At 40.1% G+C, this 26,906-nt stretch overlaps 1 protein-coding gene across 2 annotated transcripts; it reads right to left on the bottom strand.

Moving 5' to 3' along the window:
* Nucleotides 1–423: 423 nt before the first annotated feature.
* SP4 (Sp4 transcription factor) lies at nucleotides 424–26,197 on the bottom strand. 2 transcript variants are annotated; one of them, XM_068209228.1, is made up of 6 exons: nucleotides 26,173–26,197; nucleotides 24,407–24,507; nucleotides 22,371–23,919; nucleotides 3,624–3,852; nucleotides 3,190–3,389; nucleotides 424–2,106 (listed from the first exon to the last, which is right to left on the bottom strand). In XM_068209228.1, the coding sequence occupies exons 2-6, from the start codon at nucleotides 24,485–24,487 to the stop codon at nucleotides 1,859–1,861; spliced, it is 2,307 nt and encodes a 768-aa protein (XP_068065329.1). In that variant the 5' UTR covers nucleotides 24,488–24,507; nucleotides 26,173–26,197; the 3' UTR covers nucleotides 424–1,858. The 2 variants fall into 2 exon arrangements, with proteins under 2 accessions (XP_068065329.1, XP_068065324.1); XM_068209223.1 differs by lacking the exon at nucleotides 26,173–26,197 and adding an exon at nucleotides 25,182–25,590.
* Nucleotides 26,198–26,906: the final 709 nt, after the last annotated feature.

The following is a 26,906-nucleotide window of genomic DNA, read 5'->3' on the forward strand; positions in this document are numbered from 1 at the left end:
CTACAAAGGGCTGGCCTAAAGTGTACACAGTGTAAACAATGGTATTTCTTTTGCTTCAAAAATACAGAAAACACCACAAGATTGATAAATTGTTCAGATGAGAAGTATATGCTCTTTAGGGAATGCACAGGGTACCTGTTATATCTTGCAAACTAACAGCTACCACACACATTGTTCCTTTCATAATTTGTAGGGGAAAGAAAAAAATCTTACTCCTCTTGCACTGTACTTCCTTCAGTTACATTAAAATATTTTGGTGTATAAATCTCCTTAAAAACTGGTAATGAGAATTTGTTAACAAGTGACTGTAGATGTAAAAGGTTATATTTATGCCTAGGGGAAGTAATTAAAAATCCTGAGTATGAAATATTTGGCCATCTTTCCTCCTTGTACCTACTACTAATTTTCACACAGAAAATGCAATTTTTGTTGTTGTTGTATTTTTTTTTTTTTTACATTTCCTCTGTATTCACTGTCACATCTGAAAATGTAACCAACCTTTGAAACCAAAAGTCATGTCCCAAAGAGATGATATTTCTCTTTTCCCAGTTTGTTTTGTGGTTGGAGGGTCAATATAAGACTTGATAAGTAACAGATATTTATTACCAGCCTACATATTATCCTTGATGAGAAAAGAGATGGTAATATTTAAGGGGAAAGAGAAAATGCTTACTTATCTCTTTCCCTATTAAAATCTGATAACTTTTTTCCTTTGGCTATTAAGTCAAAGCACAAAGAACTCAGCACATTAACCACAACATAATAAACTAGTATTTACAGAGAGAAGATATTGGACAACACTCAGTTGTCTGATTGAGTTCCATGAGTTCTAACAAAATTAAAACAATCAAACACCTAAGGTCGAGTTTTTAAGATTCAAGTTATCTATAAGTTAGAAATGGGCCACAGATGATTTAAAATACAGAATCATAGAACCACAGAATGGTTTGGGTAGGAATGGACCTTACAGATCATCTAGTTCCAACCTCTTCGCCATGGGAAGGGAAATATTAAATGAAATGAGTTACCAAAAATTGACACAATTTTGTTTCATTCTACATAAAGATAACATTACTTTTGTAAATCATATGTTAATATCTTTCTATGGTTTTATCTTTCCTACTGTTTACACTAACTCTACATAACCTAGCTCTCCACACGAAGAGAGGAATTAGAACTCACTGATTGTCATTTATACACACTACTAAAATGTAGTAGTCAAAATTAATCTGAGGCCCACCTCAGAACCACTTTGCAGCATGCATCATCCAGCTGCTATTTGAGTAATTCCAAAATTTGAGAAAAGATGGCCAAAATTAACCGATGTGTTGTATGGACTGAGTAAAAATCCCAAAGTATGTCCACTGTTGTTCATCCTGTGTTCTGTTTTGCTGTGCCTTATGGGAAAAGGATGTTCTCATTAAAATATTACAAATTTATGTTAAAAACAAAGTGCCTTCATCAAATGGTATTAATCCTAGTCAAGGTCCACCCAGTTTTACATTGATACTATCAGATTTTATAAACACATTAACATACAGTGCTAAAATAGGGGGGTAAAGTTCACTTAAAATTGTTACGGAATATACAGATATATAACTAAAAAAGTACAGTATGGAAATACTATTCCTCTATCTGTTTATCCAGTCATCAATTTGCGCTGTTTGTATTTTTGAAATTTTTGTCTTGTTGCACCGGTGTACACTTCCCATGCTGACCCTCCAAACTGGAACACTTACAGAAGTCGTGACCGAAAAAAAGATTTCCTGCTCTGTAATCCACTTTACCAGCCCACTTCCATATCCTGAAAGGTATGTAAACTTAAGTGCAGCACTAGATGTCCATATAAATGATCCTTTCAGAATTCTTCCATGTTTGTTGAAACGTTAGGGGTTGCTGGGTTTGAATCTTGAGAAATGGCAGCAACTGTGACAATTCTTGGAGAACCAAGAACCTCAGTAACTGAAGAGTCCAGTTCTCCTGAGGTAACTATAGCAAGGGCTGTTCCACCACCCTTCTTGTTTTGATGAGTTTTGACATGTTTCGAGAGATGGTCACTTCGCATAAACCTTTTAGAACATTCTGGACATTCAAATCTCTTTTCACCTTTTTAAAAAGAAGAAGAAAACCAAAATGTTACTGAAAGAGAGCACTGAACACTGCTTGATCATCTGATTCTCACCCTATTCTATTCAACACTCGATGTCTCTTTAAAAGAACACCTTTTCCATCTGTCTCATTTCCAGGTGTGCTCTGTTCAGTCACAGGCTTTTGGCCACCTACTCTTCACTACTAAAATGTTCTCAACAAGTATTTGCTATGCTGTGATCATCTGACGAGAAGTTTGAATTTCAGGACACCAGAGAATTTTCGTAAACTTCCATAAACCTACCAGAACAAGGGAGGTAAAAATACTCAAATAACAACTTGGTAGCATTTTTAAAGAATACTTTAAAAATTGAGATTACAGTGATGGGAAACAAATTTGGAAACATGAATTCCAATGCTCCATGAAGATGTATGAAATCTACACCAAGAGAGACAAATTGAATTTACCAAAAGATCCTGTTACTGCTCAAATGTAATTCGTGCTTAGACATCAGGTGCTCCAAGTTGGGGGAGAGGGACAGGGAGGGGGAGATACTCTCCTGGGGCTATAAATATGAAGGCTGATAAAATTTTTCAGCTTTTACGAGACCAACACTTCCTTTCTGAACTGTTAAGAGACTTTGCTTTATCAGTTTACACTTGAAACTCTAGGTAATTTCCCAAGAAGACCAAATCTAGTGTATGGACTAGGTTAATACATTTCTTAAGGACTGAGCTAATCCAAGTGAGGAAACAATAACACTGGTCCATGGCCAATCCTACATGCCTGACCTAAATTTGTTACATTTAGATCAGGCACCAGCTAATGTACATCAGCTATCTATGATGAAATGGTCATCTCTTTCTAGCCTACATACAAAAGAACAGATGGAATAGATCCCTTTTTATTTATATGATTTCACAGTCAGCTTAAATTAATGAAAACTAGAATCTACCACTTCCTGGTTTTAAAGTTATTTTATTCACATTTAAGGGTAATTTTCAGCTAACTTAGTAAGTGAGAACCTTGATACCATTGTTTAACTATGGCCACTATGATTCAGACTTGCTGTACTAAGGCTACAGAGAGAGATGACCAACCTGTGTGGGTTCTTCTATGCCTTTGTAACTCATCACTCCTTGTGAATCGCTTGCCACAAAAAATCCAGTTGCAGACAAATGGTCTTTCACCGGTATGCCAGCGCAGGTGTGCCCGAAGATGAGATGTCTTGCCATAAACTTTTCCACAACCTTCAATATGGCAGATATGCTGTTTCTTTTTTCCTGGCTCATTGCTGCCTCTAAAAAGATCATATTTAAACAGCTAAGTAGTTATATTCTAAAACATTACCAGCTATTAGGAGAAACATTTCATGCTAATAGAGGCAATTTTAATCCCTGTCTAAAAAAGCCCACACAAATGTACTTTCTAATAGAAAGCATTCAAAATCTAGGCAATACAGGACAATCTCGTTCCCAAATGAGGCAAGCTGTGATAAGATGCTTAAATATATACTGATAAAAGTTACACTTACCTTCCTTCTCCCTCTCTGCAATTAGGACATGAACAGGCAACTCGTCTCAGTCTCTTGCCAGGCTGCACTTCCTGGTCAGAAGCTTGTTGAGCTTGTTGAAGCTGCACTTGTGTTATCTGATCGGGACTAACAGCACCAATTGCTGCATTAGCAATGCCACCTACTGCTACCGTTACAGGAGCTATTGTGGCTTGCTGTACTTTTACTCCATCCTGTCCTTGCTGTTGACCTGTAAAATAAAATTTGTTTGTACCTTTTATTAGTCATTTCAATACGTGAAATGTGCAAATAAATTTTACACATTTACATAAGGTGGAAAAAAATCCATCTAATGTTAAGGGAAGCCACAAACAAAATATTAAATCCAGTCATTTTCCTGTAGTATTACCTACCTGCTAGTTTAATGTAATTCGTTATTAAAACAGCGCACGACTGCAAATTGCTGATGATATTAAGAAAAATTAACTAGTTTAACAAATGTATTCTTTTTCTTAAAAGCTGAGATAGGCAATATCTTATAGAGAAATATAGTTCAGTCAATTGCCAAATCATGTCTCTCTAATAACCTTTGAACTATATCTGCATTCAGAAAACTACAATTAGCTAATTAACAAGTTGCTTTATGGCACTTACAGAATTGTCACTTCTCTTACAATCTGTCTTGAATCAACACTGAGCCAGAAAAGAACTTTTGAATGAAAAAGAAACTTGGAACTAGACTTGAACAAGCTAACATATCAAAGCTTTTCTGAGACTGTTGTTTTGCAGAATTCTTTACTCAGGATGGGGTAACCCTGGTTAGATGTATAAATGGGGGGACAAGAAGCAAGAGCAGCCCTGGGGAAAGAGATCTGGTGTTTGGGTTGATGGCAAGCTGTAGATGAGTCAACAGTGTGCCCTGGCAGCCGAAAGGGCCAGCTGTACCCTGGGGTGCATCCAGCAGAGTGCAGTGAGCCAAGGGAGGGAAGTGACTGGGATGTGACTGTCCTGCTCTGCTCTGCACTGGTGCAGCCTCACCTCGAGCACTCTGTGCTGGTTTGGGTGCCTTAGTGCAAGAAGCACATCAAACTGTTAGAGTGTGTCCAGAGGAGGGGACCAAGATGATGAAAGGTCTCAAGGGCAAGATGTACAAGGAGCAGCTGAGGTCACTTGGTTTGTTCAGCTGGGAGAAGAGAAGGCTGAGGGGTGACCTCCACAAAGTCTACACCTTCAAGGGAGGCAGTGGAGGGAGAGGTGCTGAACTCCTCTCTCCTCTTTTCTGGTGACTAGTGATAGGACATGAGGGAATGGCATGAATCTGCACCAGGGAAAGTTCAGGTGAGACATTAAGAAAAGGCTCTTCACTGAGAGGGTGGTCAATCACCAGAACAGGCTCCCCAGGGAAGGGATCAAAGGACCAAGACTGATTTGATGAACGAAGAATTCAGCTTCATTGCATAAGTCCATTATCTCATTGGCTTTCTTGATCTAAGGAAATCTGGATTACTGGCTTGATATTAAAGCAAAAGAAACTATTCCAATATAGGTAAGAAGAGTAGTTTCTTGAACAACAATGTAATATTATGTTTGTTTTAAAATTTAGTACTATACAGACTTAGAAAATACATATAATAAACTAAATCTGACACAGAGATGACTTGCAGTCACAATATGACAAGATGCCAGCCCTCTTAGTAACAGGAATGGGACAAAATATAATTAGATGCTGCCATTTTCAAAAATTCACTGCCTTCATACAACTGTGAAATTACAGAAAATACTATCTCCTTATTTAGAAAGTGTAACAGGCAACCAGAATTCTTTAGAGTAGAATACAATATTTAAGACATGAAAGTCCTCAGTATTGAAGCATTCATTTAAGATTTAGAAATTCCTCAGGGATAACATGATTCAGAGATATTTGAATGGGTTTTAATGACTTCTGTAGCATCCGTAACAGACACCACCAATGGGGATAAGAAGAATGCTCTCTTTGAAGCCTAAAGTGCCCAGCTACTGAGTGAGTTGACACATAACCCTGCATGGGACAATGACTACTTCGTTCACATGATTGCTGAGGGGCAACAGATGCTTGCACAGACTATCTTGTGTAACACCATGCTAGCAGCCAGAGACAAAATCTAACACTCACCACCTAACACCACCACATACATACATGCACAAAGGTTAGTACTGAAGAACATGATATACAGAGAACCTCCCAAAGTGACTTGAGTTGTCATCTAAAGGCCACTGCTGCCTACAGGAAGCAGAATAAAGGTTTCTGCCTAGGTCAGTACCAGGTTATTTTCACCTGAAGCACTGACCAAATTTTCCCAGTTATTTCCCTTAGTTTATGACTGGAAGCTGCATCTGATCTACCTAGATATGAATAAACATTAATTCCTTGTCTTTTAAGAAGGCCACAAATACTGACAGACACTGAGTGTTTTCAGTTCTCTGAAAAGAACAAGGACAAGCCCATAAGAGATAGCATTTGAACCCCACTTGCTATTGGACAGATAGTTAAAACAAACAAACAAAAAATCTAAAAGGATTCTGGTATCAGCAGCAAAGAAAAAATAATTACAGGTTTAACCTTGAGTACAGAGTCCCCATATATTTAGGATAGAACCAAGTCTTTATTTTCAGAATAGCAATGTACTGGAAATATATTTATTTCCCATACTTTAATAGGAAAGAAAAGCACTCATGATACTCCTTGGGGGAGAATATGATAGGGTAAGAAAACATCATGATATAAATGTAAATAGTAGTATCAAGTACCTTGGTCTAACAGTGGCTGAAGAGGATACTAGAGCTTCCAAAGAAAGTACTGGTCCTGGGCAACTCCCTGTCAGGCTGTTAAACTGTTGGAACACTGAGTGCTATAAACAGCCAGAGTCAAAAAAAGGCTAATAATTTTTTTATATATATAATGCTTATCCTAATATGATAACATTCATATGGTAACATGACTGCTTGTGATAAAAACCAGTTGCACTTTCTAGTGAGCCAAAGGTAAATGAAAAGGAAGAACTTGCTCAGTGTCAAGCCTTTCACAGAGCACAATCCACTCCCCATCTGTTAAACATACCCAAGGGGCAAACTCCTTTAATTCACAGAACAGCACTATAAATGAAGCATCTGTGAATGGTCACTACAAAAGTTAAAGATATAACAGATATTGTGACCTACTGCAGCCTCCTATTCTATTTTCATTATCAGTCACATTTTTGAGTACATTGTTAAGAATTATAATTTTTTATTACAGTCTGTTAGAAGGATGACTCCATTTATGCCACAAAGTCCTATTGGAGCAAAGAAGTCCTGAAACTGGTCAGAAGTCAGTTGAAGAAGATAATTATCTCTTTCTCTCTGATTTTCTTGAATTGATATTAAAGTTCCGATGCAACTTTTCCCTGGGCTGCTGTCCTGAGGTGACTTTATGATGTGGTATACTGGTACCCCCATTGTCTGTAGTTTGCTCATAAAGGGCTCTGTAGCTAAACTAGGGCCAGAGAGAATGAAGGGGAGAGGGAGAAGATGCACACCATTTATTGGCAGAAACTTCATTTTTACTCCTGTGAAATTCCTTTTCTCACAGACTGTGCTGCCTAGCACAGACAGCAAGAGAAAGGTAAGGCTCTCAGAGTGCTCTTGGAGTTCACAGCTGTGTAGCTGGGAAGAGCAATTGGAGAGTCTTTCTTTACTTTTAAACTAGCTTCTAGTTCATTAGCTGAGACAACAAGTTTTTTTTCTAGACTGTGCCTTCTTCAGAGGAACTGTTCAACTCTGCTGTTCCAGTCTAGAAGACCAATACTGAGGATCCATGACAGCAAACCCCAGCATGGAGAGGCCCACATCCTACCCCACCCTGGACACTGTCTTGCCAGCTCCTAACCCAAAAAAAGCCATGCCGACAAGAAAACCTTTAGACTCTGAATCTACCATCTCTTCAGAGCAAAGGGAGGTTTTATTGTTTAATATTATTTTTTAATGTTTTTGAGTACTTTGCTCATTAAATAAAACCATTTTTCCCACTTCTCTCAAAGAAAATTTACCTTCCAAACCAGCTGGGGGAGGGACCACTTGAATCTACTTTCTAAAGAGACCCCTTCAAAAGCTTCCTCCCTAAATTCACCCTAAACCAAGAGCTGTCAAACCAAGGCTTTTCAAGTAAGATGTGAATTGAGACACCTGAATCCTGAGAAGGATGACTCCTTTTCTCATGCCATGATTACTGGTTAATATTCAAGATATAATTCTAGGATATTACAAATCAACATTTATAGAGAAGCCTACTCAGCATTTCTAAAAATCCAATATATTTTGCTGATTCCATATGAACCAATGTTCACTGTCCAAGTACTAAGACAACCAACTACACAAGGGTCTTTTGACACTTCAGAGTATCAAGCACCACTGCTGACACACACTTTACCTTTCTGAACTTTCCTTCTCCCATGTAAGGACAGGGCATATCTTGGAATACAGGATACACACTACTGAGCTACAACCTTAATCTATTTATTAAACATAATGCAGTGACACATTCGAGTAGAAATTATTCACAATAATGAGAAAAATTACAATAAAAATACAAAGGGGACAATTCCAAGTAAGGTTGCTCAGGCAGACAATTACACTCCCCATATGGTTTCAGTTAAACAGTAATAAGATGACTCCTCTTTAGCTAGCATTAACTAGTTATAACACTTTCTAATATGCATATTTGTTTTTCTTCTTTATATTAATCTCATGGAGTCACTATTTTAAACTCCCTTCCCTTGAATTCCACTTACTAAATTCAGAACAGAAGGTTCTGAAGCTCTCAAAATATCATGCAAATTACCTTATTTGAAGAACCAAGCCACAACATTCAATAAGCAAATTTAGTTTTTTGAGGTAAAAGAGTAACTGAAGAAAGCACACATACACAATAACTATTCTTCGTCAGAGCTTTAAGCAGTTATGAGGAAAAAGACTGGGAAGTTCAGTAATGTAACTACTGGACTTAATTTTTGTTTTTAACTCCTGAGAGAGCACTCCAACAAGCTAGCACACTAGTAATACACAGGGTAGAAATTAATCTATTCTTATTTTAAAGCTGTTAAACATAAAAGTCTTTGTTCTTTGAGAATAATAGGAGTGTATTTTAGACCAGCTGAAATATCTTTTCTCCTGAAGAAAAATCAGAAAATTTTCACAAAACAACTGACAGAACATGCCCAAAATCTCAAAGTGAGTCTGCTATAGTCTTGAGTTGTATGGGATTTTTTTTTTAAATTATACACTAGAATTCTATGGATCACTAGGGGATTTAACTTTTACATCACTTGCACTTATTAAAGAGGAAGAAAAACAAAGGGAATATAAATGGAAGATAAGAGAATGTAATTATTTCTGAAATCACCTCTACTAAAGAAAAGATACTGAGAAAACTTAACGTTGACATGAGTTTGTCAGCAGCCTACTAAATTAAATGAGAGCAACTTCTAGAAGTTTAAAACAGAGGATTTTTCAGTTGAAAGTATCTACGTCTAAACTGGCTTCTTATTTGAGAAAAAAAAATAAACAAACCCAACAAACAAACCTGCTCACTCTAAAACAGGTGGTTGAGATAATGTTATTCATACAGGAAGAGAATGACTTCTTGACACTTTCTAGATGGAGGAAAAAAGGCTTATTAAAACTATTCCTTTCAATGTCTTACTAGAGGCATTAAATGCTATTTAAAGCCTTCCAGAAATGCTGCTACAATCAGGAGATCACTTGAAATTGCTTCTTCCTGACATATTCCAAACCACAAGATATCTCTACACTTCACCATTCATATTCAAACTCTTCAGTAACAACATCTCATGTTTCAGCACACGTTTCAGAAAGAGGCCTAAACAAATCAGTCTGTGAGGGAACAAAATCACACTTCAGTTCATGTATGTTATTCTGTATGAGCTGTGAAAGCAGTCATTGCACACTGACATCTGCTTCTGGAATAGAGAAAGTTTTCTCAAGTTCCCATGATTTCTTTAATAATGATTCCTGAAATTGTGAAATATCTTGATTTAAAAAATTATCGCTGAACTTGCATATGTCTGAGCTTTATTGTACATACTGTCAGGATAGAAAGGTAAGTTATAACCAAATGTTACAAAATAACATTGATACTAAATTGCATTTCATTTGCTCTCAGGCATAAATTCTCTCTTGCTATTGAAAAGTAACTATTTGACCATAGGAGAAAATGCATACAGCAAGGAAACCTGTTATAGTATTTACTTTACAAATCCAGTGCAACAGAAGTCTCACTTACTGCAATATTACAAATATGATTATAACTGAATAGAAATGTTTTAAACTTCCAGATAAAGGAACCTGCATGATCTTAATCACTAATCTTTCCCATTTAAGCCATTAAGTAACTACATTACTTATTAACATGAGATATAGGATTATCAAGATAAATAATTTTATTCTTCAGCATCACTTGCTCAGCATTCCAATTTTGCAGTAAAATTGCATCTTAGCAGGTAAAACTCACATATACTTTCCCAAACATGAGTTTGCAACACATTCATGCAAGAAAATTTAACAACTTTAAGTAATTACTATGGAACCAAATAATACACACACACACACATATCAATTACATTTTCTGTTAAAAATTAATTTGCAAAACTATAACAGCCCTTGAATGATTTAAGAAAGCTAATGCATGGTACTTAAAATGTAACCAGTGACTGACCACTAGTTATTAGACTTGGCCATCCATTTTAAGCAAACCAATCTTCCTTTTACCACACACTACACCTGCTTTCCTATTCTTATTCATCTGAAGTAGCAGGCACAAAACTCAGATGACTCTCTGAGGCAAATAGAGCAGAAGGGAAAGAAAAGGACTTAACATTATTGATCTACAGAAATCATGAGAGTAAAGCATTAGAAAATTGGATCTTGGAAAGAAAAGAAATTTAAGACTTAGAAAAGGATACTTCTAAGTTCTGATACATAGTTCCTCAGAAAACAAAAAAAATTATGCATTTCCTGTTGCTATTGTGCAACCAACGTTTAGCAGCCAAAAGATGAAAGCATCAATGACAGTTATCTCAGTAGGGTGCACCTTACTGCAAAATCTGAGAAACACTTGGCAAAATGTACCTAGAGCTACAGTGGATAATGCTGCAAAGAAGAAAATTTGTTCAACTGTGTATTCTAAAAAGCAAAGAAAAGGCTGCAGTTAGAATCCATAATTCAATGCATATTACTACAAGACAGCCTGCAGAGTTCCAAAGCTCTACAGGCATCAGAGCTGATGCAGCAACTCACCCATTAACAACTCATTGATAGAAAGCAATGGGAAAAAAAATTCTCATCTTCCTTTGCCCTGCATACACCAGGTACCGTAAGCTTGAAAACATCCTTTTATATTCTTTTTCCAAGACAAGATTTGTAAGAACTTTTTATACTCTTTTTCAAGAGATTTTTAAGTCTCAGTGTGATGAAAAATTACTGAACCGCATAATAACTATGCTTAACTTCTGTTGAAAGTAACACTTCAAGACTGAAGTTTAAGGCAATAAAGTTAGAAGGGTTTAAGTATTTTTAAAAATATGGATTTTTTTTCCTTTAGTGCAAGAATCATATTGGTAACCAAAACAAAATCAATCCAATGCCCCAAAAGTTTCACCAAGTTACTTTAATGATTTTTCAAAAATGTAAGGCTTTACCCAAGTGCTTTAGGACAACCTGAGGGCACTTCAGTACTTTGAGCCAGAAAATAAGTTTTCCCAGCTGGTAAGACCTTTCATTAAACTGAAAGCAAGTGTACTTTTTATTACTTTATTAAACATCGGAAAGAGCTACCAGAAATACAACACAGAAAGACCCATACAAAACCAATATAAAAATCAAACACAGAGCTAGAGCTACAATTTCACAAAGTTTAGTCTTGAACAACCAACTGGTGGTTTCAATTAAAGCAAGGCAATGTCTCTGGTTGTTTTGGATACTGTGACTTCAAATGAAAAGAAAATACTTTTAAGTATTCTAAAGAAGGAGATGGAATCAGAAAAGTAACTTGTTTTACTATTGAAAAGAGAACCTTCCAAAAAAACCTTGACTTTCATCATTATTGAATAAATAGTCAAAAAGTATATTTAGAGTGAATGTCCAAGAATACTTGCATTGATGAACACAAGTATTTTCCTGCATGCTGAAACTTAGAGCAACAGCTGAAAACCCAAATACCAGCTGTGCTGCAAAGTACCAGACACATTGCATGGAAACTAGCAGCAGATATAAGAAATTGAGATTCTTAGATTTACTTTTAAGGAACATCTACCTCTCCCCCATCCCCTTGCCCCAATTCTCAGATTATTCTACAGTTTATAGCCACTACATAATGTGGCCAAGCTCTTTCCTTCAGCTCTTCCCCCTAACTCTTAAACAGGGGTAGGACTAGAAAGAAGTCTGTGGACTGTCTCCACAGTCTGACTGTGGAGCTCAATAACTGACAAACTGAAAAAAACCAAAAAATCCCCAAACAAAACAAAAATCAAATTATATCTTACACACTTCTACCATATGGCAACAAAAGTGTCATTTTCTGCATCTCCATTCAATTTATGAGTATTGCCATGAAGTAGTAATAACTGAATCTTGAAAGGACAGAAGTAGGCTAACATGAAAAAATATAAGCTAAGGTTCCAGTACTCTATTTGGATTTTGGGAGGTAGGCTGCGAGCTTTTCTGGGTGGATAGTATGGGATTTTGACTATGCTTTAGCTGGCTTACATATTTTACACTTGACTATAAGGTTCATGAATTTTGTTGAAGTAAATATTTTGGTTGTATGAAATATTATGTTGATCAAGATAAAAGTAAATATAAAAAAAAAACAGCAAAGAGACTAAAAGGAATTTAAAGGATATTATCAGGAAAAAAAAAAAACAAGATTCATAAAACATTTTTAAAGATCTTATACAGCAAGACTAAACATGAGCCACAAGCTCTGGTTTCATTAACAGCCAATGGATGAAGAGGCTGACCAATATTAAAACTAACTAATTTATTAAAGATGTAAAAACTGAAACTTTGTTATAGCTTTCATCAGGCAAGGACCAACAAAACCACATATTACAGAATTACAAAAGATTTATTACAAAATAAATCTTTAAGATCCAAACTCATAAAAGTTCTGACATTTTCTGTAACACTGTTAATTCTACAAAACTGTTTACCTAGTCTTGTTTTTTGGATCAGAACAAACTGAAAAGCTCCACGTTTTTGTCAGTTACTTCCTGATAATCAAAGACACAAGAAAATCAAGGCCCATTTTTCTTAAACTTCAGTATTTTTCTCAAGGGAAAAGCAGTCACATCATCACTTGAAACTATAATTAAGGAAATTCAGGCTTGCACTTAATGTGTATCCCAAGGGTTTTTTTGGCAGGAAGATATTAACTGATAATTCTCTCTTTACAACAAAATAATACTAGTCTGCAATCTATGAAGATTAAATATGCATGTAGGGGTGATACAGTTTTCCCAATGACCAACTGATCAATCTGCATGACTTATCAGCTTAAACACCAGCAGCATTAAACACCAGAGGAAACTCCACTGTTAAGAACGGATGCATACAGAAATCAATATAACTGTATAACCATACCCCAGACTAAACTAAGCATGTGCTTTGATGCCACATTTCTCAAGAGACTAGAGATGTCCAGAGCTGCTGTTTTGGTATGTGTCATAACCAGAGCAAAATATTAATTTAAAAAATTATACTCCATAATGCAGTCCTGACTACTTCCAAAGCTACCATGCTATAGCATATAAATCAAGCTACTTTTATTAACTAAATTTTCCATTAAAATCATTGACCACTAAAAAAAAAAGAGTTGTTTCTCAATAATCATAGAACATCCTGAGTTGGAAGGGACCCACAAGCATCATCAAGTCCAACTCCTGGCTCTCCACAGGGCAACCCCCAATAATAACACTGTTTTACTTGAAATTAATATTCTTAGAACACAACATCCCATTCCATATACAGTTAGCTTTTTTTAGTAATCACCACTGCTATTATGTTTTTTAATATATTAAAACAGTAAAAATTATTTATTTCATCTACCACCTCCATAATCATACAAGACTTGGAACTCCAAAATTTAAGTTACAATGAAGAAGCTGTTGAAATGAAATTTTGAATATGCTTCTTGTCTTTCCCTTGCACCAGGTGGTAATGGAAGAACAAGAAGGTTGGCTTAGTGCAGATCTAAGTATGCTTTAACAAAGAAAAAAATACTAACAAGCTGTTGAAGATGTGCTATATCACTCAATTCACTTGCCTTGTATTTTATGACCAAGAAAGCTCAGCCAATACTTTTCCTGTTCTTTATGCTCCAGTTTCTGACAACAGGGATTGAAAGAGGGGATAGCAAAACCCAACATTCTCAAGACAGGGCTTAAATTTAAGGCTTACATTTTGTTATTGAAGTTTATAGCATAAAACCAGCTCATTATAAACCTATTTTACATCGCAATTATGAGAAAAGTTGGTACTTGAAAATGCTTCCCCTTCCCACCTTATTTTAGAATGAATGATAAAGTCATGCCTTGCTACTCACAGGTCAGGCAGAAAAGACTAGTTTTACTAAGGCATATTTACCAGGTTATTCTCCACTGGCAACTTATCCAAACAGGCAGATTGCACATTCCTTAGGCATCAAGTTCAGAACCACTATATTGACACAATTATTTTTGTGCTAACATCACCACGGCTAATGTTTGTTTTCAACTGCCGTTTGTTGTCAAACTGTTTCTGCCACTGCATTGAATCTCAGTTTAAGAAAACCCCATAACCAAAGCAATTTTGCCATTAGGAGACTAAATGGTTCTCCTGTAATTACTTTGAAATATCTGAAAATAATGCCAGCACTATAATATTTAGAACACTGTGGTTCTGCAACAATTCTCAGCTCAAGGCAGTCTGAGAACAGTTGTGACTTTTCATGACTTGGGAAAAAGTATGCTACATTTCTATACTCCTCCCATACACTCTCAGAATGCCAAGTCACACACTATGAAGTAAAAAACTAAGACATTTTTTTGTCTCAGTTTTTTACTTCAAAAAAAAAACTAAGTCCTTTTTTGCTTGTTTGTTTGATTTAAGACAGCTCAATACTTTGTACTTATCTTTTTACTACAGATTCCACAGCTTGCAGCTTGTTTCTTTCAAGATATTTGCTGCATCTTGCTTGTCAATGAACATCCAGAAAAACACTGCATGTTATTAAAAAACATAATCATGCAACCCCTATCCTTCAGCTTCTTTGATTTCCACCTTTGGTGTTTATATTTGCCAGTTTTCTCATATGTAATGTGGCTATTTTAAACCCCTTTCAAGTTCTTACCACCTACAGGAATCCCTTCTTGCTTAGCTATACCACTCACCGAGTTCTGTTTCTGGACATACTATTATATTAACACGAGAGGAGCCCCACAGGATATGTTGTCACAAAAATGCGTTTTCATTCGTTCAACAATGTAAGTGTAATATTTTAGGACTTCAGACTAAACAACTTCCCCTCCCTCAAAATCTAGCATACATTACAGGGTGTAATAGAAGACTGTGAGTAGTATGAAGATGAATCAGGTATTAAGTTTTCATAATAGAGGAACTTAAGAACTTTAAATAAAACATGTCTTATGCAAGAATTAAAACACAATATTTTGCAGACAAATATTGAATGCATAAAAAAACAGGCAGACTCAGAAAACACAAATTCAGAGGAAAAAAAAAATCCATCAAGAACTATTAAACTTGTTTTTAAAAAAATCCCACTTTGGCTCAGGAATATGCAGGAATGAGGGAAGAGAATCTGAGCACTGCTCTTTGGATGCATCACCTGCAGTCAGCATGAGACAGGGTCAGAAACACTTGATTCTTATATTCATAGAATCATAGAATGTTTTGGGTCACGAGGCACCTTTAAAGATCATGTAGTTCTGATCCCCGTGCCATGGGCAGGAACACCTTCAGCTAGATCACATTGCACAAAGACCTACCCAACCTCACCTTGAACACTTCCAGGGATGGGGCAACCTCTTTGGAAAACCTGTTCCAGTATCTCACCACCCTCAGAGTAAAGCATTTCTTCATTATGTCCCATCTAAACCTACCCTTTTTTCAGCCTAAAACTGCTGCCCCTCGTGCTGTCACTGACAACAGGTGTTGGTAAAAAGTCTGTCTTTCTGACAAGATCCTGTTGTATATCTGGAAGGCTCCGAGAGCCTTCTCTTCACCAGTTTGAACAACCCCAACTGTCACAGCCCATCTTCATACAAGAAGTATTTCAGCTCTCTGATCATTTTCATGGCTGTCTACGGGACTAGCTGTAACAGATCCATGTCTATCTTCTAGTGGGGATTACAGCACACTACTATGGATGGGGGTCTCACAACAGTGGCAAAGAGAGAGAGAGGATCACATCCCTTGAACTGCTGGCCCTGTTTGTTTTTATGTAGCCCAGGATACAAGTGGTTTTCTGGGATGCAAGTGTACATCGCCACACATATCCCATTTTTCATCTACTAATATCCCCAAGTCTTTCTCCACAGAGCTGCTCTCAATCCATTACTTCATCACACAATCTGTACTGAGATTACTCCACCATCACAGGTGAGGGACCTTTCATTCAGCCTTGCTGAAGTACAATGATGTTCATATTGGCCCACTTCTCAAGCCTGCCAAGACCCCTCTGTATGGCATCCTTTCCCTCAAGCACATCAACTGCACCACTCATTTTGATGCCATCTGAGAATTTGCCAAGGGCTCACAGAATCCCACAACATCATTAGTAAAGATACTGACAGTACTGGTCCCAGTACAGACCCCCGAGGGACATCATTGATCTACATTTGGAGATTGAATCATTGATGGCAACTCTGAATGTGGCCATCCAGCAACGCCCCTATCATCCATAAAATCTGTATCTTTCCAAGGCTACTGTGAGGGACTATGTCAAAAACCCTTACAAAAAGACATGGCAGATGAAGTAGATTATTATCAGCAGCTCTTCCTTTACCTACTGATACAGTCACTCCAGCACAGAAGGCCACTGGATTAGTCAGGCACGATTTGCTCTCTGTAAAGCCATGTTTGGCGTACATTTGGGACAACATGTTGGCTGTCTCTAACCACCTCTGTATCCATATGCCTGGACATAGCTGGCAGAAGGTGTGTTCCATGATCATACCAGACAGAGATGAGGCTGACTGGTTACTAGTTCTCAGGGCCTATTTATTACCTTTTTAAAAATTGGTGTGATGTTTCCCTTTTTCCAGTCACTGAGTGACATACAGTTAATCTAATCCATTTTTTCCTGTTTAAAGAACTGGGTAGAATGCTTCAAAGTCCTCATCAAACTTTGACTCAGAATGACAGTCATGTCTAAACAATATATTGAGTCTTTGAACTGCAAGTCCTAAAACTAGTGACTGTCACACAAGAAGACTTAAAGAGGGAAAGAGAGGAGAAAGCCTTGAAGATAGGCCGAAGCTGGATGCAGACAAGTGGGAAAATGCACAAGAAATCAGGAGACCTCAAGGTACTGACAAATTGCATAACTACTAGTCACAGTGATGTGAAAGTATCTGGCCAAAGAGGGAAATGCCTTAGTAGCTCACATTACTACAGAGTATGAAACAGAATGGCAAGGCTCATTATATATTTTTAAGTATCCCAATAAGAACACCTGGCATTGGATTTCACAGTCATTAAGAACTATTTTGGAGCCCATCGCACACCCCTACAAAAGATTTAAAACTCTCCAGCTTTACTATTGCCAGGCAACAGACTGTTCTACTGAACAGCAGTCATTGCTCCAGGTTATGGTTGGTGGATGAACTCCAAATTCCCCATAATTCAGGCCATGTCACCACTCATCTTCAAGAAAAAGGCTTGAACTTGTGTTTCAAGGTGATGGAATCTGGTAACTTTTGCTTAAAACAAGTAATCTTGGAACAAATATACATAAAATACAAACAATATTTTTCACTATTTTAAAACAAAATAATCTAATACACTTTTGTAGGGGTAAAACATCTCCATCATCATGTAACAAAAGTACTCTAAGACCTATCAATAAGGTAGATATAAGTTTGAGCTATTACTTTTTTTTCTCATAAGAAAGAGGGAATTTTTCTGAGGGACAAAAAACACCACCAAAAAAACCAACCAGAAAACTCCACAAACCCCCCCCCCCCCAAAAAAAAAGAGAAAAACACCAAAATGAACCATCCAAACAAAACAATTTTACGAAGAGTATCTTTTCCTTAGAATCAACTAGTACTAAAACCAGTTCCTTTCACATAGTCGCTTACACTGCCAATTAACACATCTAGACAAATCTACCTTATTTTAAAATGGGGCTGGGGACAGGAATCCTTTGAACTTGCATCTGCAACTCTCAGAGCAGAAGCCTTGAAAAAAGGCAATGGTATTCTGCAGTCTCTGCTTTTCCCCAAGACCATTGGGACTAAATTTAGGAAGTTGCCACCTATAAGATTCTAGGCTATCCCTCTCCACAGGGAATCATGTGCAAATCAACTGACAGAGCAGAGAAGAAATACATAGTGCAGAGCTTGGTAAAAGGCTAAGACAGGTACTGATCTCATAGCAAGGCAGGTATTAGTAAATCCCTGAATGTTCAAGCAACCACAGTGGTTTTTATGTAGCCTGTTTGTCTTCCTCTTAATTAAACAACTGATTAAAGATCTGGTTTTAATGCTCAGAAACTTAACTGGACAAGAATAAAACTTTCTTCTGTATATTTAATTATGCCTTTGACTGACACTTTGTACACCTGAATAAAATTTTATGGAATCTCAGATTGGTGTAGACTTTGAGGGACCTCTGGAAAGCATCTGGCTCCATCACCCTGCTGAGGCAGGGCCATCTACAGAAAGTTGTCCAGGACCATGTCCAGACAGTTTCTGAATACCTCTGAAGATGGAGAGTCTGCAACTCCTCTGAACAACCTGTGTCAGTACTCAGTACCCCTCACAGTAAAAAAATAATTTTCATCACTGACATTGAAGTTTTCCCTCAGGCCAGAAAGTGAAAGATTGTGAGAACTTCTCTGCTTTGCCCTGTGTTTTTGACCACATGGAACATATAACCCTAAGTATGGTACTTACCAGGATCAGTTTTTACTTTTAACTGAAAAATAGAACAAGAAACCCCAAAAACACACTTATACATCTTGCTAGGTTTACAGTAGACATTCAGTAAGAAAGGTCATGAAAGGTAGACCAAAATATAGTATTTACCAGAAGATCTTAAGGTTTTTCTTCCCAATGTGAAATTTTTCTCTTTTGGAATTTAGAATCGATTTGACAAAACAACAACAAAAACCACAACTCCCCCCATTTCTCAAAATTTTCTGTAAGTCAACAATTCTGTTATACTTTTAAATTAAGTATTTTCCTGCTTTACTATTTCATTAACTACTGAAAAACTAAAAGAAAAAAGTGCTTAAATATCTCACTGTGAAAATAACTAGGAAAACCACTGTTCATGGAACAGAAATATGACACAAATACAAAACCAGTTTTTATTGTTATTTTTTATTGTGATTTTAAAAGTTTTTTCCCTAGAAACTGGCTTGATTGAAGGGGTTTGATTGAAGGACAATGTAACTTCTTTCCCCTAACAAAGTTAGAGCACCTGAATGAATGCTTGGGATGAGTTCTTCACTCAGCCTTCTCCTTAAAATTTTCTGGACATCCTCCACACAGCTCATTTCTAACACCTACTTCTACTGCTCATTTGTGGCAAATGATCTACTTGTGGAAAGTTCAGCTGGTTTTCAAGACACTTCACACTGGCAAGCTCAGGTACTGCAGAAAAGAAATACCAATCTGCAGATATTGAGGTAGCTGAGCTGTTTGTTTTTCAAAAGGTTTCCTGTAATGATGCCTGGGAATAACAACAAAAAAAAAACCAAAAAAAACAACAACCATTTCAAATAAAAAACAGCAAAACCAAGGAAGTTAATAGCCCTGATCAAGTCAGCTTATTCTATTTAGGAGGCAAGCAAAGTTTAGATCTTAGCATGTTTGCAATTTTCTATTTCATAACCATTCTTTCCTTGGAATCTTAATACAGCATTAAGGACTGCACATCATGTTTTTCACTTTCCTTTCCATTCTACCATGTCTCCCATTCCTAGGGTGTAGAATCAGGAAGTTTCCTAGGACAGAAGCAAAGATAAGTAAGGGAAGGAAATGACAACTAATCTCTTGCATTCAAAAAGCTTGTTCCTTCTCCGTAACATCAAGTCCTGGGGGAGAAATAGGACCTAATTGACAAAGGAAAAAAATGTCAGAATACTTATAGGGATGGAGCACCTCTTCTATGGGGAAAGGTTGACAGAAATGGGGTTGTTAGTCTGAAGTGAAGAAGGCTCTAAGGAGACCTTATAGCACCTTCCAATACCTAAGGGGGCTACAAGAGACTTGAAGAGGAACTTTTTACAAGGGCAGGCAGTGACAGAACAATGGGGAGTGGCCCTAATATGAAAGAAGGTAGGTGAAGATCAGACATAAGAAAGAGGGTTTTTTACAGTGAGGGTGGCAAAATACTGGAACATATTGCCCAGAGAGGTGGTGGATGCCCATCCCTGGAAACATTCAAGGCCAGGTTGAATGGGGTTCTGAGCAACCTGATATAGCTGATGTCTCTGATCATTGCAGAGGGGTTGAACTACATGACCTTTGAAGATCCCTTTCAATCCAAACTATTCTATGTTTCTATGATTCACTGCTGCCAAGAAATAATCAAACAGCCATAAGGCCTACCGGGAGCAGGGCGGGAGAGAGTGGGTACAATGAAGAGGAACTCAGTGGTCACAAAATGTAGTCTAGTTAGCATACAAACACTGTATGACTAAGGCTTGGCTTGTCCAGGACCATATTTGTGATTCACTGCCCTTTTTTCATCCTCAAGTTACCAATCTCAATCCCTTAATTTTCCAAAAGACATCATATGCAAGCACGGGTAGGGTCAATATAACCAACAAAGATGATATTCCAAATCTCTTGCTCTAATACCTGCTAGTGTGTACTGAATAGTAGTACACCATTAGTAAGCAGAGAAAAAACCTATATGCAGAAAGGTTTTTCCAGCACCTCCAAATCTAGGCTGTTCCCAAAGCAGGCTTCCTATGGAGTCCCCTACCAAAGTAGAGACTTCTGCCTAAGAAGGCCATCAACCAGCACCTTCCTATCAAGGAAACAAGTGTTCCAAGGTAAATAGGACTGCAGCTGCTCAGCTACAGCTAACCAAACTTCTCTCTGAACCATTACAGCTAAACACAAGGTCAAGATTTTAATTCTGATTACCCAGATTAATGCTTGTATGACACTCCTTAAACAAGCCAGGTTTAGTTCTTCTAACTCAGTTCTTAGTATTTCAACAAGCCATGAGAAGTACCATAGCAGACAAAATTCTCCCAATAGCAAATTTGTACTATACTAAATTGTACATACATACTAAACTATGTTAGTAATGTCTCCTCAAAAACATTTCAATCAAAAAGAACGATTTTTTGCCCAGTTAAACATTTGTCATCATAGCATATGATGCCAAACCATTTAAAGAGTCAATATGATACTAATGTTTGCTTATGCAGACTTGACAGCAGTTAAACATGATGTGTTTTTTCTAACAGCTTTATAGTAAAAAACGGTGCCTATAGTCAGGCTGTTGTTGAGAAGAGTTTGTTGTAACTACTACAATAGAAGACTTTTACTTCTATGACATAAACCCAAGCTTAGGTAAGTAGTTATCAAGCTGACAGAGATAACTCCTGCCTAAATTAAGTTTTATCTGAAACATTTAAAAGTCAGCAAATTTTACATAAAGAGGTGTCCTTGTGGGACACTGCAGAGACCTTGCACAGAATTTACCATAAAACACAGTTATCCAGCCTAGAACCTTTTAATAGATCCTTTCCAAACTATTAGACCAGTATAACCAAACAGGCATTTCATAGTACATATCAAAAGTTCAACAGCAAGTACTGAAGTACAGTCACCAGTTGGTTTTATCTTTTTATTTTAAAGCAAGCCACAGAAACTATGTGCAAGCACATCTTATTCCCCTCAATCTCTTTGCAGAACTCAAACTTTTAAGGGAACAACTTTATGAGCTAGTGTAGAATGCAATGAGTAGTTCCATATGAATGCATGCCAGGACTCAAGGTATCCCAGCTCACATATTGCCACTTCTCATTCTACATCCCCAAAAGAAGATTAGGAATACTGCCTGGTTGGAAAAAGCTTTTTTTGTGCTGTCTTTTAAACACAACAAAGCTCTAACAGTAAAGTCTCATGTTCTCTTCTGGAGCCTACAAGTCTTTAGTAAGACGGAGGACAGAAATATTTAAGTGTAGTTTATCAAATACAAACAGTTCCATTTCAACTGACACCACTGGTAATATTAATTCAATGTTTAGCAAAAATGTCAGATCTTTTAAAATCTGAATTTTAGTGATAAGTGTAAGATATTTCCTCACAGTTAAGGGTTTAATGTTCATTACAGAAAATTCTGAAGAAAGAGTGCTAACCCAAAGTCATCTGGTATTCTTGTAATAGTAAAAAAAAAAAAAAAAAAAAAAACCAAACCAAAGCCACAAACGAACAACACAAAGCAACCATACAAACAAGCAAAACCCCAAAATTTTGTCAGACCACTCACCCGCAACGCTGGTAATGGTAACAGGAACTCCTTGAACTTGAACACCTGCAGCACTCAGGTTGGCAACACTTACTGTTTGAAGATTAGGTACTGAAGCAAGCTGGGCAGCATTCAGAGTGATGGGGGTACCAGCAACAGCCACTGGAGCAATCTGGGCAATGGTTGTGCCACCACTTGAAGACACAGGAGTAATGGTTAGTTGTTGGGGTAACCCAGCATTTTGAACTTGCAGATTTGAAAGGCTTTGCAGATTCTGAACCTGCACAGTTTGCCAGCTGATCTGTCCTGACGGTGTTAAAGTTGGAGCCCTGATGAGCACCTGAGTTGGGCTTACTGCCTGCAGCTGAACATTCTGCAAAGGCTGCTGCTGGATGGTCTGTATAGTCTGCCCTGACTGGAGCTGAAATGACTGTGGAGGAATGGCCTGGATAATCTGCTGTTGAGGCTGCTGGATCTGTATCTGCTGCAGAATAGGCTGACCTACGATCTGGACCTGTTGAAGGGAACCTGACTGATCCTGGACGTTCTGTAGTCCATTGGACTGAAGCTGACTGGAGCTCTGGGCTTCAGAGTCTGTAGCAGTTGTTTGAGGCTCTTCAGTCGCCTGCTCTGAACTGCTGCCTGCTGTGCTTGTGTACTGGCCTGTTTCTGCAGAGCTTACCAGCGTGTCACTGCTAGTCAGAGATGTTGAGGCAGTGGTTGTAGCAGTGGAAGATGAGGAAGGAGACTCTGGCATGGTACTACCAGAGGCAGAAGTGACAGGTGTAGACGCCAGCTGATTTCCATTGGAAACTCCACTCTCAGTAGACTGGCCAACTTGACCTGAACTTCCTCCGGTGGCAACATTGTTAATCACAGGCAAAGCCAGGGTTACCCCACCAATGTTTATAGGTAGCGTTGTTACAACTTGTGCCTGAGTACCAGGAATAGTTTGCAGTTGCAATGGTATGGAAACACCGGGCCTAATTTGGACTGGAACTGTCTGATTTGCTAGGTTTTGAGCAATAACATTTCCTGAAGCTGTCCTGTTTGCAGTTGTGAGGATAGCTTGATTATTCCCTGCAGGAATAAGCTGAATTTGACCCTGTATGTCTTGTAGACCAGTAGCGTTGGATGGATTGATTTGACCTTCTGTTGTCTGAACCTGTGGAATCACTTGGTACTGGACACTACCACTTGGATTCTGTACTTGAATGACTTGGAATTGTCCAGGGGTCGTTGTAGATGAATTGCCTGATTTGGTTTTTGAAGGAGATGTACTTCCATTGTTACTGCTGGAGGGACTTGCTGCGCTTGAGGCAACAGAAGATCCTTGCTGAGCAACATTATTTTCTTTTGAAGAAGAAGGAGCAGCGGCAACGAGCTGCCAAGCATTTCCAGCAAGCTGAGTTGTTACCAATTCCAGCTGCTGTGGCTGATTCTGAAGCTGCACCAAACCTTGATTTGGGTCTATAATAATCTGCTGCTGTCCAGTTCCTTGATTCTCACCAGGAGTTCCTATTTTGCTGCAAGTGGCTGCTAGCAAAGCGAGAGGTGAAGGCTGAGAATCCTATCCATAAAAAGAGAAAATAGAAAGGATTCAGGACAAGAGTGCAAGTATGAAGCATCAGAAGTCAGCATTAAGGTTTGCACAGGAAGCCAAAAAAAAAAAAAAGGTGCTTTAGAGACCAATGATACAGCTCTGAATAAGGAACTATGAATTGCTGTAAATAATCTTTAAACATAGTGCTCTCAAGTCTCTAATTATCAATGATTATGTGACAGCCAAGACCTCAACTGCATCATCAATTCAGTCTTTTTTTCCCCACTCAAAATAAAGAAAAAAAATTAAAATGTTTCTATTACATGGAAAGCAGCTGATCACTGCAAAATGCAACCAAACAAACATGTCCAGGCAGTAAAAACACTGCACCCAACCAACTGTGCTTCATCCAACCCAAAGAAAGATGCCCTGAGCAGGAAATGCTGTTAGCTGAACATTTCATTTTAAATGCTAATAGTTTGGGCACTTCCCTATTCGGGTGTGTGTTCTTTACCTGTGAGCCTCCAGTTTTCCCTTTTTTATTATTATTGTTGTTATTCTCTGCCTCGGGAGATTTCTCTCCCTCTGTGGGCATAGTTTCCTCCTTCTTTTGATCTGCAAAAATATCAAGTGTAACAGGTTAATTATTCACCTTCATTTATACAATAACAAAACCTACGAGCATATCCTTTTCGGTTCCCAGCTTGTCGCTTTTGCCTCTTCATACAAACAACAGTACAAATCATTATTACAAAAGAACGAGTCCTAAGAAACGTGGTTTGAAACCCAACCCATGGGGGCTGGAGAGTTAACACCCAGAAAGGGGAGGTTTGGTTTCCTCTCCCAGAGACAGCAGGAAAAAACCACCCACAACCCTCCTCCTCCTCCTGCCCCCTAAAGCATCGACGGCCACTGAGTGGCCGCCGATGCTTTAGGGGGCAGGAGGAGGGTTGTGCATGGGAGGGAAAGAGGGAGGAAAAGAGGAATGAAGGAGGGAAGGATGTGCACAGGAGGGAGGGTTAGCGAAGAAAGGGGGAATGGAGGAGGGAGGTACGGAGGAGGCAAGCCGGAGGGGCAGGCAGGAGAGGAGGAGAAGAAAGGGGGCATAAGAGGAAGCAGCACGGATGGGCGGAGGGGCAGCGAGAGAAGAGCGGGGTAAGAAGGGGGAGAACAGAGGGAAGAAAAGGGGGAACCCGGGAGGGCGGGATAGAGGGGGGATGAAGGGTGGAGGGAGGAGCAGAGGGAGGGAGGGGTGTGCACAGGAGGGAGAGAGGGAGGGGGTTACATACCGCTCATCCCGCATTAATGCCCCGCTGAGGCGCCGCTCTAGGGGGGAGGAGAAGGAGGAGGAGGAGGCGGAGGGTGGGGTGGGGGTAGCGGGGAGAAGGCCGGTCGCAGCCGGAGCTGGGAGGAGCGGGACGGCCTATTTTTCCACGAATGGCCGCCGCTGGGCTGTGGCGTAGCTGCCTCTCTCTCCGCCCGCCGCTGCCGCCGGCCTCAGCCCGCCGCCTTGAGTGACAGCTGGGGCCCGGGGTGGGCGGCGCGGAGGCGGGGCCCGCCGGGGCCCCAACGACGCCCACTGAGCAGGAAACCGAGCCCAGCCGCCGGCCCCTCGGTCGCCCCGCTCCGCCTCAGGCCGGCTCCCCACGCCGCAGGCACAGGGGGCGGGCCGGAGGCGGGCCGCAGCCCAGGGCCCTCGGCCGCCGCCTCCTCCTCCTCCTCCTCCCGGTCCTCTGCCCGTCCGCGCCGCGCGGGAGGGGGCGTGGCCGCCGAGGCGCGCGCGCTCCGCGGGGGCGGGGGCGTGCGGGCGGCCCGGGCTTCCGCGCTCGCGCCGCTCGCTTGACAGCACCGGGCGGAGGGGCGGGCGGGGGGCGGAGCCTCGGGCGGCGCGGGGCGGGGCCCGGCCGAGCCCTCAGCCCCGGGTCCCGCCGCGGCTCGGGCCGATGATGGACGGCGCGCGCGCCCCGGTCGCCAGCGAATCCGGCGAGGGGGCGGGCGGGGCCGCGCGCGGCCACCGGCCAACCCGGTGGTGCCCGCCCGCCTCGCGCGCTCGTAACTGACAGCGCGCGGGAAGCCCCCGAGCCGCCGCTTCCCCTGAGGCGCGGCCCCCGCGCCCGCTTCCCCGACTGCGCGGCGAGCGGGGAGGAGACGGCCCTGCGGCTTCCACACGGCAGCCAGGGCCTGTTAGCTCTGCCGCCTCTGTGCTCCTTTGTAACAGCCTCCCGCGCCAGCCCTCCGCCTCCGGGCGGGGGAAGGGTGGCTCGGGGATTGCGTCCCCACCTGCTGCGTGGAGGCGGGAACTGCTTCCCCCCTCGCCATTGGCTCGGCCGCAGCCGTGGGCTCACGCAGCACGCCGGGATATGTAGTTCTGGGCCGGCGGTGGCGAAGAGCGCGCATGCGTGGCGGCGGTGCCCGGCAGGTGCCTCCGGCGCGGTTCGGGGCGGGTCTGACCTGAGGCGTCAGCGCCCAGCCTCGCTGCGGATTCACGGAGCGGGAGTCAGTCCTCGGCACGCTGTGCTGGACTAGGCTGGTTGTTGTTGGATTAAAAGCAGATGAATTACCGTGGTGCTGTTGTTTTCCCGCGATGCTTGTGCCCTTGTTCCCTGAGGCTTCGGCCCCGCTCAGCCTGACTGGTTCGGAGCGATAGCTGGGCAAGCCGAAGCTGGTCGTGGCAGCTATGGTAGATCTGCAATAGATCTGCCTCCATGGCAAAGCCTGTTAGACTTACTCAGATTTTGAAAAAAAAAAAAAAAATTGGTGCACCTGTGCAAATTTTGTCCCTTCAAATTTTTTTATACTATATGCCCAAGTTCTTTGTCAAGTGCAAAATCACCAGCCTCCATAATGATTAGTGGCGCGGAGCACCTCCTACAAGGGAAAGCTCAGAGATTTGGGGTTTTTCAGCCTGGAAAAAAGGAGGCTTAAGGGTTAACCTTTTTGCAGCCTTCCAGTACCCAAAGGGAGCCTACAAGAAAGATGGAGAGAGACTATTTGCAAGAACTATTTGTAGGACA

The sequence above is a fragment of the Anomalospiza imberbis genome, chromosome 1 (genome assembly GCF_031753505.1).
Source record: "Anomalospiza imberbis isolate Cuckoo-Finch-1a 21T00152 chromosome 1, ASM3175350v1, whole genome shotgun sequence".
NCBI lineage: Eukaryota > Metazoa > Chordata > Aves > Passeriformes > Viduidae > Anomalospiza > Anomalospiza imberbis.